We start from the raw sequence: 13163 nt of genomic DNA, 5'->3' as shown, positions 1-13163 counted from the left end.
GGCAGCGGGAAGAACTCATTCAAAATAAATAAAGTACAAAATCTTTCTGTGTATCCGGTAATATCTCATTTCTCGACCGGCTTATAGTCCGGTGCGGCTTATATATGTAAATGTTTAATTTTTTTTCAAAACTTAGTGGGTGCGCTAATATTCAGGTGCGCTCTATAGTCCGGAAAATATGGTACTTAAAGAGGGTAAACAAGGGAGGCTAACCAGTCTCATTATATTGATAAAGCCATGACGGACTCCACCGCTTAGTAAAGATGGATTTTTGGAGTCAATTGTGATGAGCTCCATCTGATAGAGGTCAGCCATTCTGGATCCATGTTTATATGTAATAGTTATACACTTCAGGCTGCTGTAGTAATATATGTAAAAGGTGTTTCTTGGCTCACCCACTCAGGCCTTAGGCATTAATCCCATATCGCCACACCGGTTTTGTGTGAACCAATCTGATTTGAAAAATCCTCCCTGAAGTGCTGAACAACAGCTTAGGTGGGGGGGGCGGCAGTAACTTCCAGGTGGACCATGTAAACAGATATTTCTCAGGTTCTTCGTCAGGGTTCACTCCTGGTCAGACTAATGTATATGGCCTTGTGTCAAACAAATGTTCCCTACCATACTATATGAATGTGGGTAGTCGTAAGAGGCCACTATAATCACAACACAGGGATCAAACAGTACCTTCTGCGTTGCTGCTTCTAACAGGTTTTCGTCTTTGCTGCAAGAGTTTCTTTGACCTTTTGAGTACCCTGGCCTTTCTCTGGGTGTTCTTTATTTGAGACCGTTTAAGGCTCGTGTTAGAGATGCGACTGTGGGGCATTAGACAAGGATTCAGTTGCCAGGGTATGACGCACCTACAATGCTTTGAAGACACAGTGAATCAAGACTGGGAGTCACAAATTGACAGTATTTTCCTCTGAGTACATGTGTGTGTGTGTGTGTGTTAGGTTTTCCCTTGCCACTCTCCTTGCCAAATTTAAATGCACCCTCCGCCCCTCCCCGTTATTGCCTGTGCCAATTATTGTTATTGTATGCTGTGGATAGCAGCCATACTGGTTTATGAAATCCTCCCTAAAGCGGCTTTTATTTGCAATTGTCAGGATCGAGAAGCGGGCCAAGTACAGCCGACGCAGGGCCTACAACGACGACGCGGACATCGACTACCTTAACGAGAGGAACGCCAAGTTCAACAAGAAGGCGGAACGTTTCTACGGCAATACACGGCGGAGATCAAACAAAACTTGGAGGAGGCACACTGTGTAGCGGCTCCAGTCACCTCAGTGGACTTGTTCACTGCTTCAATTTCGAAAAATCTTGGATGCATCTTTTTCTTTCAGTACTTGCTGCATACCAAGAATACATTTATTAAAAACTCTGTATTGTAAAGCTGTTTTTTATTTTTATCTTGCTGACATCATTTTGGACAGAAAGTAATTTTCTGGAGGATGTGTGGGTGTTCTCTGTACAGTATTGAAGTGAATACACTGTTCTGATTATTCTTACCCTTTATTTTAAATAAACCACTTCTAATTATCCATTTATCTTGCACACTTTATGGTTTTTACTGTGTGTGTGGTCTCATAGCGGAGACATTTTGAGCGTGAGAATGAACTACCATTAACTATCATCAAACCTCGGGGCATGTTTAGCTGAAGATGCCAGCCAAAAGAATGTTTTAGTGGAGGTGCACACAAGAGATAAAGACCAACAAGTGAGTAATTCAATTTATTCATTATCATTGACATTTTGGTTTAACCAACTTGCCCCGAGCCGCGACAGGCAGGAAGGCCTTGTGACTGGAGAAGACATGAAAACAGGTTTCCCATGCAAGTTCCTGAACTCGTGTCCGTGTGAATGTAGGGACATTGCACCCTCTTCAGGACACGTGTAGGGAAAGTTTCACCAGCATTGAGTTGAATCAAACACATATATTAATATAAATTAAATATATTTTGTTGTATTTAATCAGCATGAGTCAATCTTGGTGAACTACACCGACAACATTTATGGGATCCCTCAAAAGATACACTGTGAAAAAAGTGGTTTATGTTTCACTGATGAAGGGTAGGGGAGCTTCTCAAATCATGTCTTTGATATCTGACTCTGCTCCAGAGCTCTTAGGGAGTGGATTGAATGTTCGGATTTATGATTTTTTTTTTTGTAGTCTTATCTGATTAGCCCGGGATGTTGGCTGAGGATCGTATGTATGAATGAACAACAGCATAAATTCACAGTTGGGTCTTGCAGAAAATCTGACACCTTTGATTCTTTTAGGCCAGCTGTCAGTTAAAGTGTTCACCCGTAAAGCAAAATGGTTTGATTTAAGCTGGTAAACGTAAGAAAATGAGTGGGTAATGAGTGGGCAATGGGTGGCTTTTCCCATAGACTCAAACGTGACCAAGTGGTGCCAACTCTCTATTTTAAAAAACACCTACAAGATAAGAAAACGTTAATAAGCAGCGACTCCTTAAGTTCCAAGAATGACAGTAACCTGTCTGTCGACTCTGCTTTGTTAGGTGGCATATCAGTGTCTTATCAAGTAAAGAGTACTCACTCCCTGCTCAAGTATCTCTTTGCACAAAGTCTCACTGTGTTATGTATATGCATGCCCTACCTCCTCTTCAATGTAATAATCATAATTACAGGTCAGTTTACAGCAGGAGAACACGCAGTCTGAAAGTCACATTTCAAAACTGTTTGATTTTTACCTTTTTAAAACAAACAGATTGTGACACGTGTCTAATATATCAGCCTGGAAAATATGTGGGGGATTGAAATTTATGACCTTCTCAATAAACAGAGATTATCTCTTCTAATAGATAAGTTACTTCTGGCAGTAATTCATTAACAGTTTTCAATATACGCCAAGAAGCCGTCAGATAAAAAAAAGCGTTTAGGGTAAAGTAGCACAGCCGTCGCCCAAAAGCAGGATATATCAAGTTCCTCAAGAAGGAGCATGTTCAAATCCTGTGTAAGCAGACAGCTGATGGTGATTGTGGTTGGGGATCATATTTAGTCCTTGGTAAAAACAACAACATATTTTACATTATTATTACAGGTGTTACACACAGCAGACATTTGACTTTGTCATAGTAGGTAAAGCTGTTGTTAACAACAACAACAGTAACAATGGCTCTGTTCTGTTTATGCATCTCAGTGAGCATTGTTGTGCACCTCACCCTGAAGCTAAATGGAATTCAGCCATCCTTCATTTTCAGTTTTACACCCTTGACATGTTAAAATGTGTCTTAATTAAAGGCTTCTGTATAATTTGATTTGGAGTTGTTTGAACTACAGGTTTTTGAACACACTCCTGTACAGTAACACTTAAAACACACCGTGGTATTGTTATTTTATGTACTTTTTGGAACCAATGTGTCACCTAGCCTGACAATCTCACTGATTAGCCATTTGTTCATTATAATTAAATCTCTCTGATTCTGGAATCATGTCACCACGTCCAGCTCAGTCTCAAAACCTCAGTAAAAAACTTTACCCATGTACACGCACGTCCAGAGATCCTGCAAATCTATAATAATACTGACACCATGTGTCATTGCAGAATTTGCATCTGACTTTTACACTCATCGGCCATAACATTATGACCACTGACAGGTCAATTGTGTTGGATCAGGGCTCTTGTACGGTGTTCCAGGTCTGCAGTGATCAGTACCTGTCAAAAGTGACCCAAGAAAGGAAAAGCAGATCTCAGTCCGATCAAAATCTGTGAGATGTGCTGGATAAACAAGTCTGATCCATAGAGCACCCACCTCACAGGACTTAAAGGAGCTCCCTCTCAGAGGTCTGGTGGAGTCCATGTTCAACAGGTTAAGCGCAGGACTTTTTTTTTTTTTTTTTTAAACACATATCAGGCAGGTGGACATAATGTGATTGTGTATTTGTTCATGTACCTGGTCAGTGGACCATATTTTAGGTCTATCCTTACATGTACACTACAAACTAAAACCTTACATCCTATGTTTTTGCAGTGAGCAATGTGCCACCTCGCTGCAGATGTAGTTTTGTAGCTGTAGTTATTTTCTGATTTTGATATTTTTCAGATTTTTGCTCAACACTTTAAGTGCATCCTTATCAATGGGCCCCACTAAAACACACCATTACTTCATACTACTAACAGACCGTCTCCAACATCTCACCATGGATTCATTAACGCCAAGCTTACGTGCAGCAGCTCTATTTCCTTTCTGGATAGCCAGATCGATGGCCTTCAACTTAAAAGCTGCATCATACGAACTTCTTCGTGTGCTTTTCATGATGAGAGGGTGAGGGTGTGAAAATAATTCGCTGTTAATAATTCGTCGTGCGTGTTGTGTTGCATGTGCTAAGTAAAAACTAGCATGTTCTTCTTTGCACTGACTTCCCCTGTCTGTCTAGTTTTTGCACTTCCTGTTAGAGCGCCCCGTGGCGGCTGAAGAAAAATCAATAGAAAAGCTGCATCTTTGTATAAGCCGCATGGTTCAAAGCGTTGGGAAAAAAGTAGCGGCTTATAGTCCAGAAAATACGGTACATACTTCATACAATGTCTGTATGTACAACGTATTATTGGTCTTGTTGCGATATCATTCTTTGGAGCGGACAATTAAGAGCTGGGTCTGGTTACTTGTTTGTATATGTATGAATGTCTGATAGAGGAAAATGTTTATGCTACAATGTTGTTGTAATAATAAGTCCCAAACTCACTCCTTCCACACTTCATTTATTATGACTGAAATAGTCTGCCCACTACAATCGTGGTGTGTCAGTGTCTGACAGATAGATGGAAAATATAAATAAATAAATAATTTATTTTAATTGCTTCACCTGAGGGCTACGACTAATGACATGCCTTATGTACTGTTCATTATTTTGTTAGTTTTCCATCATTAGTGGTAGCTTAGCCTGCTTGAGTACTTCTTGTTATTTGTCACTGAAATCAAAGAACAGTCAGTTAGTACCAAGATTTATCTGAGTGGTACCCAATAAATCACGGTGATATTTCATAGAGGACAGAGAGAGAGCTGGATTGAATTAGCAGACAGCCAAAAGAGGATATGGCATCTCTCTTCTACTGTCTGCTTTTTGAGTGGGACTTACTGTTTTTCAACATCTTCCACCATGCGGTCAATGCCGTCTTTTGTGGGAACATGGGTGCCGTGAATCAGGCTATTGGACGTGGGGTGGAAGTCCTCGCCACTGTGAAGCACCAGCAAAAGGAATTAGAAATGCATTACCACAGATAACAACCATTCTGACATGCTTAAACTGGCTTTTCTATTCCCCCATTGTGATAATGGTCGCCCTAACGAGAGAAGATGATTTAGTTTCAGGGCATAATGCGTCTGTGAATCTTTCACAGTCCTGCGCACATCATCCTTTTTGCAGGCACTGAACTCTTCTCTGACCTTAGCATGCACTTTAATATTTTTAAATTATTTCAGGAGTGTGCAGCTATGTCAACACTTTAACCCCAGGGCAAATGAGGGGGTAACATGTCATCATATAGAAAATGCTTTGTGCACATGTGACGCAGCAAGCAAATTGTTTCAATTCATTTTACTTGACAAGAAATTTCACAGTTACGGTCTTAAGCAGAAACGCCTTCATCTATCACTTTTATGACCCTGTAAGTGGGAATTTGCAGAGATCTAGTCTCCATGTTGAGCTGTCTGTCTATCCAGATAAAAGTATTAAAAGACACAAGCACAGTACTGTCACAGCAAAGAAAGATGAGACAGATACTTAACTCACCATTCCTCCCTCTGCTTCTCATAGCCTTCCAAGTCTGGTCTGATTTGCTTGGTGAGCCTCTGGTACTGTCGGAATTGGGCCTCGGCATAACCTGCAGTCCATTGTGTGGGACGGAAAGGGGAAAAAAATTGACTGAGTTATAATTACCGGAACAAACAGCAAGCAGGCACGAGGCTCAGCAACACAACCTGCGGCTGGTTAAGGGGGGGGGTGAAGACACAACGCTCCTCTTCCCTTCCTCCCTTGAAGCCCCTCTGGTGATAATTTTCTCCCCAGAGGTTTTAATTCAGAGGAGGTTTTGATGCAACAGATGGCAGCCATATTTAGGAGATACAGCAAGTCCCTTTTCAGTCGATTTAATTAGGAGCAGTTTGAGATGATTAATATCCCAAGGGGTCCTTCCATGCAACCAGTACTGCTCTATACACTGCCACTATGTAGCAACATTTCACTGGGTGATGAAGAAGTGGAAAAACTCAAACGGTCACATGCCATGAAACAGCAGAACAGAACAGTAGACCAGAATCACTGTGTACCAGTTGTTTCCTCAAAAGTAAACTTAAATTAAATTACCATTTACTAAATGAATAGACTGTGGTTCTACTCTGTGACAGGGGTGGGTTACTCATACCTAAAATAAAGCAGTTTGATCAAATGACGCGACTATAAAATTCCAGAGTCTAAACAATCAGCAAGTGACAAGCACTTCAGTGTGTTAAACAATGACTGCCAACCATCAACACATTAGCTGTTAACGGGACTGAAATTTCCTTCACACACAAAAAAACGTAAAAGCTAAATAAGAGTTGTTAGTCTGCGCCCTGAGCTCAACTGGTTCCCACATCTATTCATTTGCATGAGTTGAGGCAGCCATTTGGTTCTTCCAACCGACACGAGGCTGAAAAGTCGGTATGCACACCGATCCCTGAGACTAAATGAGAGCACAACATAATGTAAGTGCAGGAGGCCGTGTTATTGTTTGTGTTGAGACATCAAATACAACCCAAGAAGTCCAGTTTTAGTAACAGATTAAAGTGTTTATAGATCTCATAAAAGGGAGAGTTTTGCTGGACAACCCTGTGTCATTAAGCCGGAGCCCCTGTCTTATTAACCCGGCGGACCTCTGGGTTTTTTTTTCCCCACACAGGGCGTACCAACCTGCAAATCCCGTGTCTGGGTTCTTCTTCTTTTTCTTCCTCTCCCAGCGCTCTGCGTCGTCAGCCGTGATTTCCAGCAGTTTGACTCTGTCATAGTCTTCCCCTCTGGCAGCACATTCCTGAAAGACAAATATATGTTACACTGAACCAAATATACATTTAAATAAACACAAGACACGACTTGATGTATCTGACTCTTTGATCTGTTGAATTTCAGGCAATGTTCAAAAGTTTGGTTAAAGTTCCCAAATGCAACTCAGATAACAAAAGAGTCTGAAAAGTTGTGTATGACAAAAATGTAAATAAAACCTGGATGCCCTGATTTACAAATTCATTTCAATCTATATATTAAAATGAATAGAGTACAAAGACAAGACATTTAAATGTTCAAACTGCTTTTTGAAGCTATTTGATGCCTGTGGGGACATTTCAGCATTTCAAAAAGAAGCATGAGCAACTGTTCTAACCCCCCCTACCACATGTCTGAACTATTTTACAGGTAAACAAGTTCATTAGTAACTTGGCTGGGTATGAAAAGGACCTCATCAGAAGGCTCCATTGTCCATTAGTGAGGATTGGGTGAGGGTCACCACTTCGTGAAGAAAAAAGTGCACGGGCAAATAGTCCAACCACTTAAGAACATTCAAGAATTTTAAGATTTCACCATCCATCATCATTATTTACATTTCACAAGGTGTCCCACTTACAGTGCTTCAGCTTCATCACAATTTTGACACCGCGATTGAGATATAAATGAAATTGCATCATCGCGTCATCTTGAACTAGGACCTCGAAAATGAACAACAGTTGAATTTACACATTTCTGACAATGTCACCAAGAACTGGACATCAAGGCTTTGTAGAGATAAAAGTTATGGCAGGGCTGGTGTATTGAACTGCATCAGATTGTACAGGCGTACCTAATGAAGTGACCTGGGCTACAGTCAGTGTATATTATCCGATAAGCTCTCTGACTCAAGTCACCATAAATTTGACAATATTAATACTAATTAAAATACCTTTTTCTCTTCATCTTTAGCGAGTTCCCACTCCAGTCTGGCCTTCTTAGCCTCCCAGTTCGAGGGGAGTTTCAGTCTTTTATCCTCCTCCACGACCTCCTGGTGATTGAGCTTACGTGCTTCATTCTGTAATATAAAATAACAGACGACACGTGACATTTTGTACAAGCAACTGTAAGCAGAAAGACCCATAAATACACATCTACATCACCTAATGACTCGGAGCACTAACTAAATACTGCCAAACAGCTTAGAGGTGCGGCTGGCCGCTGGCATCAATGGTGCATGTGGTTGCTTAGGGCCACACATTAGCTTGGACTTATTTTGTACGGTGTTAAGTCGACGGAGTTGCTCAGGAGCTGCCAGCTTTTACGCAATGGCTGTGAGACCCATGCAATTAACTATTTTCACATCCTCTCACAGCACACGTTCATTAACCTACAGATCAATATGTTTCCTCCTGATAGTCTGAAGCGCTGCACGGTGCTGCTTGTCTGTCTCTCTGAGACACCAGGTATGACTTAACTTTTGACTGCGTTGTCATTTTTGTAAACACGAGGGAACACGCCTGACATGGAAAAAAAGAAAAAGATCCAATCTGGACTTTGTTTAAAGTCTAGAAGTGTGTTAAATTGTCCTGTGTGCAAATCATCATCACAGTCATCCCTGCTCTTCTTGATCAGACATGACCTCTGGTTAATGTCTTCATTTAAGCCTTTGGAGTCACCAGTAAATGTTCAGGTAAGGACAAGAAACATCTGACAACATCATCTTGAACAAAATGATCCTGTGGGTCTTATTTTTTCTCCTTAATTTACTTTTCTAACGATGTTTCTGGTTGTAGCTGTTGGTTGATTTGTCCATCTCTCGTGTGTCTGTGTTCATTCAGTTATTAGAGAGTGTTCAGGGAAACTACAATCCTAGTTTAGAGGAAACATTGGGCAATAAGTTTCTTTATTTTATTTATTTTTTTAAACTCACCCGTTTGAAGTGTAGCTCTCGAAACTTCCGCAGTCTGTCTTCTCTCTTCTGGGACGGCAGAGTTTCAGCCGGTTGCTCCTCGGTGGCTGTAGCCTGGAAATAACAAACACATCAGACAGTTTAGTGTCGGAGTGTAGCTCAGTGAACACGGAGCAAAGTGTATGAAACAGGCAGCTAACGGGACGAGCTAACATCCGTCAGACCCGATGTTGTCGACGACAAACACGAAACAAATCAGTCTCCGCCGGCGAAATGTGACGCTGCCCTCAGAGGGAAGTATCGACTGTAATCTGCCACAACAAACAAACTTCAAACTTTACATAAAAACAGAGAAACTACTGACCGCGCTACAGGACGCCATTGTTGTTGTGCTAAGGTAACACGAAAGGAAGAAGACAGGAAGTGTGACGCTCGTACCGGATATGACGAAGTAACGTAAACGGCTACATTTTATTATTTAAAAAAACAAACAGAAAACATTTAAATCCTATATATATTAAATTAAATAGTAATCGTTCTTATTATTATTATTATTATTATTATTATTATTATTATTATTATTATTTTATTATTATTTTTGTTTATTTTTCCCATATAAGAACCCTTAGTTATTATAAAATAAGAAAACAACCTAGGGGTGTCAGATCATATGTCTTACTCTTCATTCATAAAGATGCACAGTATTTCTATTGTATCGACATGTTTGCATTTCCAAATGTGATACTCAATGTAACTGTAACATTGGTTCCTGTTCCACTGTGCCTTACCTCCTAATAAAAATATTTAAAAAAAAAAATGAATCTGATCATTTTCTTTCATAGTAACACTTTCTAGAACCTTCCTTGTTTCTCACCAGAGATTTCTAGAATTTATTATTTTTAATTTTAATTTCATAAATACAAACCACTGTCATTGGTAGCTATAAAATTTTGACACCATTTGCATTATGTGAACTGTATGTGTGTGTTTTCATTTGAAATGAATCGCTAATTAATTAATTGCTGTAGATGCTTTACAGTCAACACATCTTTTTTTAATCTACAAATTCTTTATTTTGAGCTTAAAGTTGAGCTTCTGATCATTGTTTGTATGTGTTCCTCTCTGTACGTCTTTGTTCAGAGTTCAAGGATGTTTTGTATTTTATGTTTTACTCTAAGTGAGAAAACCATAAAAAGACAACAAGGACGCAACACATGCTCATTTTTAGGAGTATAGACTACAATATAAAAATATGTGTGGTCATGTGGATTAACCCTTATGGTCCATTTCTCATAATGTTAGCACTCTATAGGATGAGACGCTGTCATACACACAGCTGAAGAAGTCAAAGTCATAGATGGACGATGGATGGATGAAGATTGTATAATATGAAGAGCCTTTTACGTCTTTCCTCTCTCAAAGAGCTGGATGTTTTTCGTTGTTGTGCAGATGTTATTTTTTATGTTCTTTATGTTATTTTAATGAGACTTTCCAGGAGTAAACATGAAACAGGAACTGATGTTGAAACATATTTTCTGGAGTTTAGTGTCATAAGAGTCAAGTTATTAGACATAGAAAATAATATATATTATTTGTTGTAATGTTGTGTGCATGTTAAATCTCTCTCATGGCACTGTGGCAAAGGTAATTGCCAGTCAACTTATATTTTACAATAATGTCTTTGTGTATAATTTTAAACCAGGCCATCTTGCGTCCTTTTGAAGTTAACTTCATTGAAAAACACTGCTAGACTAATGGAAACTGGCACGACGCACACAGACAGCAATTATGAATATGACTGGAGGTTATACAGTGAAAGGCATGAAAGGTCAAGCATAAAGTCATCACTTTGCCACACAGAGAGTCTGTTTAGACTCCACTAAACTCAACTGTTATGGTAGTTTTTTGCTGCAGAGAAGTGAAATCGCATATGTATTACCAATGCATCTTATTTTACCCACAAAAAACACAAGTATCAATCAGAGCTTTGGAACATAACCTAGGACCTCCAAATATGACTCTACAATCTGATCAGAAGACGAAAGTAAACACTTTCAAGAGCCATTTCAGCATGTTTGACTTGCCAAAATGGATGTGCTCCCTGTTTGATTGCATTATACTAATAGAGCTCTTTTGGAGGATGTAATTAAGTGGAGTTTATAGTCTTAGATTAAAGCATCCTCTAGATCACAGGCAATGTTAATGGAGTGATGCATTTTCACTGGAAACCAGATGGGAGCACATCACAACAGAGCTAAACATCATTGGCTACAGTAATGGGCAGGGCTCTACGATTGCCATGCAAAAGAGAAAACATCTTCATAATAAATGACTCTCAAATGAGTAAGAGAGAGAAACAGTAAAGTAACTGGAAAAAAAGAGAATCAAGCAAACGAGCATTTCCTCTGTAGTTGCAGATGCAAAACAACAGGAAGAGAAACCTTCAGAGTTGTGTATATGACTTTGAAATTTCCAGACATCAGTACAAAATGAGCGTGGGAGTTTGCAGTATTTATGACCATGTTCTTATTCTTCAATAACTGTTAATCTCTTTGTTAATGTTGCCCACACATCCATTGCAGTTGTCAAGTTTTCTCACATGTTGCATTCACTCACTGCCCTGGAAGCTCCAACATGTTTTGCTTAGACAGATAGCTGGTTACCAAAAGCTTGTGAAGTAACAACACCATCATAAAACAGACCGTGTGTAAACCTGAGGTACACAAATGACGCTTCTGTTTTAGCGACAGCTAATGGCAATTAAAATAATGACCAGCTACACAGATCATACGCTAGTTGATGTTAATCAGTCAAGTAAATATCAAATATTTACACAATACAAAAACATCTGGATCTATAGTATGTGTGAACATTATTATATATTGTAATAATACTCCAAGTCTGGTTTAGGCAAAAGAAAATCAGTCTTTCTGTTCATTCCTGTGCCAGTGCTTGTCATGGAGCCGTCAGCAGCTTCATAAGTTACAGTAGAGATCAGTTTGATCTAAATTTGAAATCTGAACTGGCTTTGGGACAGGCAATGTGAGGATCTAAGCAATGCTGTCACTGCCATTTAAGGGATACTGAACTTTAGTGCAGTACGACGTGGATCTGACATATGTTGGGGCCACCCAAAAATGCTGAACAGCCACTCCTGAATATTAACTTTTCCAGTCAGGCAAATCAGGCCTGAAATAGAGTAACATTATATCTGCAAATAAATTGCACTTTAGGGGCACATTCATAAATACAGAGCAGACCTCATGGTGCTCCATAACCGTCTCCCATTAATCAAACCGGACGTGATGTTAGCTCAGTTTTCTACATGCTGTGAATGTTGTTGTTTGTACACACAGAGCTGTTATCTTGCTCTTAATAATAGTTCCTCTAGATAGCACATTGGGGGGGTGGGGTGGAGGCAGGGCCTCTTGCTGCGCAAGCAGCTGCTTCACATCTGGAACTTAATATAAACATCATGGCCAATAAAATCATTCCATTTCCTTAATTACTATTCCTGTCATTTCCGCACTAAATGAAAAGTTATTAATTCAGAGCCAACACAAACATGCTTCTCCAATACGAGGAGCTACTCCTGAAGCGTCGCCACCCTGACTACAGGCCGCTGTCACTGGACTGGAACCACAAGCTCCTGCCTCGCTCTGCCAGTGTGCGTTTGTGTTACTGCGTACACGTGAGTGTGTGTGTGTGTGTGTATGTATTGGGAACAGAGGCCAAGGCTACAGACATGAATGGAACACAAGATGGCGTCTTGTTTTCCATCTCTTCCAAATGTTCCCACTGGTGCCAGTGTAGTCATGACAGGCGCAACCCGTCCCGTTTCATCTCCCTCCTTCCTCCTCCCCTCCACACTCCAGCTCTTGTTCTTTTGCTGCCTCTCTGTGTGTTCAACACATGCCCTGCCACCTTTTTCTCCACCCCATTTATACTACTCTTTCCCTACATCCATCCACTCCCTTGTTTTTTTCCCCTCTCTGACATGCCTCCCAATTCCATCTTGTCCATGTTGGATTGGCTTGTTAGGATGATGATACAACTTTGGATCATCTGTCTGTTATGTTGCCAAAATAACTATAAATACTTGCTGCAGCTATACAATTGCAGTCTCTCACAGGGTTATAATGTATGTCATCAAGCAATTTTACAGCTGAAACATTCCTTACAGCACATCATTATCAGCTGTCCCTAATAGTCAAAAGGCTTCCCATTGATTTCAGAGCTGCTGCTGGTGTTAAACATATCCAAAGGGCATGGATGA

The 13163-nt window shown here is 40.1% G+C and overlaps 1 protein-coding gene across 1 annotated transcript in view; it reads right to left on the bottom strand.

Annotated features, from left to right (window-relative positions):
• The window catches only part of syf2 (SYF2 pre-mRNA-splicing factor), an 11294-nt gene extending 1951 nt beyond the window's left edge, over positions 1-9343 (bottom strand). Inside the window, exons 1-6 of the mRNA XM_010731306.3 lie at positions 9252-9343; positions 8909-9001; positions 7928-8053; positions 6910-7027; positions 5752-5842; positions 5098-5196 (exon numbers count right to left, since the gene is read on the bottom strand). Of these exons, the coding sequence (XP_010729608.3) occupies positions 5098-5196; positions 5752-5842; positions 6910-7027; positions 7928-8053; positions 8909-9001; positions 9252-9269 (545 nt within the window). The 5' untranslated portion in view covers positions 9270-9343. The remainder of the gene's footprint in view (positions 1-5097; positions 5197-5751; positions 5843-6909; positions 7028-7927; positions 8054-8908; positions 9002-9251) is intronic.
• Between the last annotated feature and the right edge of the window lie 3820 nt (positions 9344-13163).

The sequence above is a fragment of the Larimichthys crocea genome, chromosome XXIV (genome assembly GCF_000972845.2).
Source record: "Larimichthys crocea isolate SSNF chromosome XXIV, L_crocea_2.0, whole genome shotgun sequence".
NCBI lineage: Eukaryota > Metazoa > Chordata > Actinopteri > Sciaenidae > Larimichthys > Larimichthys crocea.
Note: the sequence above shows the minus strand (reverse complement) of the source record. Positions and strands in the feature narration are given on the sequence as shown.